The sequence below is a fragment of the Megalops cyprinoides genome, chromosome 1 (genome assembly GCF_013368585.1).
Source record: "Megalops cyprinoides isolate fMegCyp1 chromosome 1, fMegCyp1.pri, whole genome shotgun sequence".
NCBI lineage: Eukaryota > Metazoa > Chordata > Actinopteri > Elopiformes > Megalopidae > Megalops > Megalops cyprinoides.
In genome coordinates, this window is record NC_050583.1 from 5572545 (window position 1) to 5573840 (window position 1296).

A 1296-nucleotide genomic window follows, 5' to 3' on the forward strand; every position below is an offset into this window, starting at 1 on the left:
CTTTCTTTCTCTCTCTCTTTCTCTCTCTCCCTCTCCCTCTCACCCCCCCCCCCCCCCCCCCCCCCCCGGTTGCTCTGTTCTGCAGGAGATGGAAAAGTGCACGGCGAACCACTTCCTGATCCTGTTCCGGGACTCCAGCTGCCAGTTCCGGGCGGTGTACACCATGAACCCAGAGACGGAGGAGATGGTGCGGCTGACGGGCATTGGCCCGCGGGTGGTCAGCGCCTCCATGGTGGAGTCCATCTACAAGTACAGCTCCGACCGCAAGCAGTTCACCGCCATCCCGTCCAAAACCATGTCCATGAGCGTGGACGCCTTCACCATCCCGGGACACCTGTGGCAGAGCAAGCGGCCTGGCACACCGAAAAAGCCTGGCACGCCCAAATAAGGATATAAACGTGCACCCCCGCGTGCGCTGGACAGCCCCCGGCCGGCCTCCTCTCTCTCCCTCAGGCAGAAGGGGGGGCTGGGGGGGGTGGGGGTCGTTTGGTCGGAAACTTTGGAAAAGTGGAAAATGGACCACCAGGGGGCGCTGAAGAGACAGTGGTAGTTTCCCTGTCTTCTCCTCTGAGGAGAGGAACTGATACAGATTGATTTTCTGTTCCACTGCCTGACTCTCTGCCTGTTGCAGAGAACCTAAACCTCAGTCCTTCTCTCTGAAGGGGTAGATGGAAAAAGGGGTGGGGCCAGAAAGGGCGGTCCCCTGGCACACCCCTGGGGAAGACCAAAATGCTGAACTCAATGTTAACCATCCAGGGCCCCTGCTTTCCAAACCACCCCCCTCCCACACACACACACACACACACACACACACACACACACACTCTCTCTCTAGTATACACACACACTCACTAGTATACACATACCTACATGCATACACACATGCACACACACTCGCTCTTGCTCTCACTAGTACACATACACACACACACACACACACACACAGAAGTGAGAGTGTGTGAGGGATGCAGGGAAAACCCCGCCTCTCCCCAGCTGCTCGCACTGTAAGGAGGATCAGGTTCCTAATTTTTCGTTTTTCTGCTCTCCTCCTGAAAGGGGATTTCCACAGAGGGATGGTCACCACTTTCTGAATGTACAACAGACCAAAACCTTTGGGATTCCGACTTTCTCAACCTTCAAAGGACAGTGGGGGGATTTGGGGGGGGGGGTGTAGGGGGGGTGCTCGGTGTCAGAACAGAGATGTCAGCCTCTCCTGCTGCTCTCGCTGTTTGTAAGGAAAGTGAATTATTCCTCCACAGCGGGGCAGTTAGAAAAATACAACCTCTAATGTAGTAG

General features: G+C 55.7%; 1 protein-coding gene across 4 annotated transcripts in view; it reads left to right on the top strand.

The window, feature by feature from the left end:
• LOC118775295 (calmodulin-regulated spectrin-associated protein 3-like) overlaps positions 1-832 on the top strand; it is a 39264-nt gene extending 38432 nt beyond the window's left edge. For all 4 annotated transcript variants that reach the window (XM_036525135.1, XM_036525144.1, XM_036525155.1 and 1 more), the window contains one exon: positions 86-832. In XM_036525135.1, the coding sequence (XP_036381028.1) occupies positions 86-388 (303 nt within the window). In that variant the 3' untranslated portion in view covers positions 389-832. The remainder of the gene's footprint in view (positions 1-85) is intronic.
• Positions 833-1296: the final 464 nt, after the last annotated feature.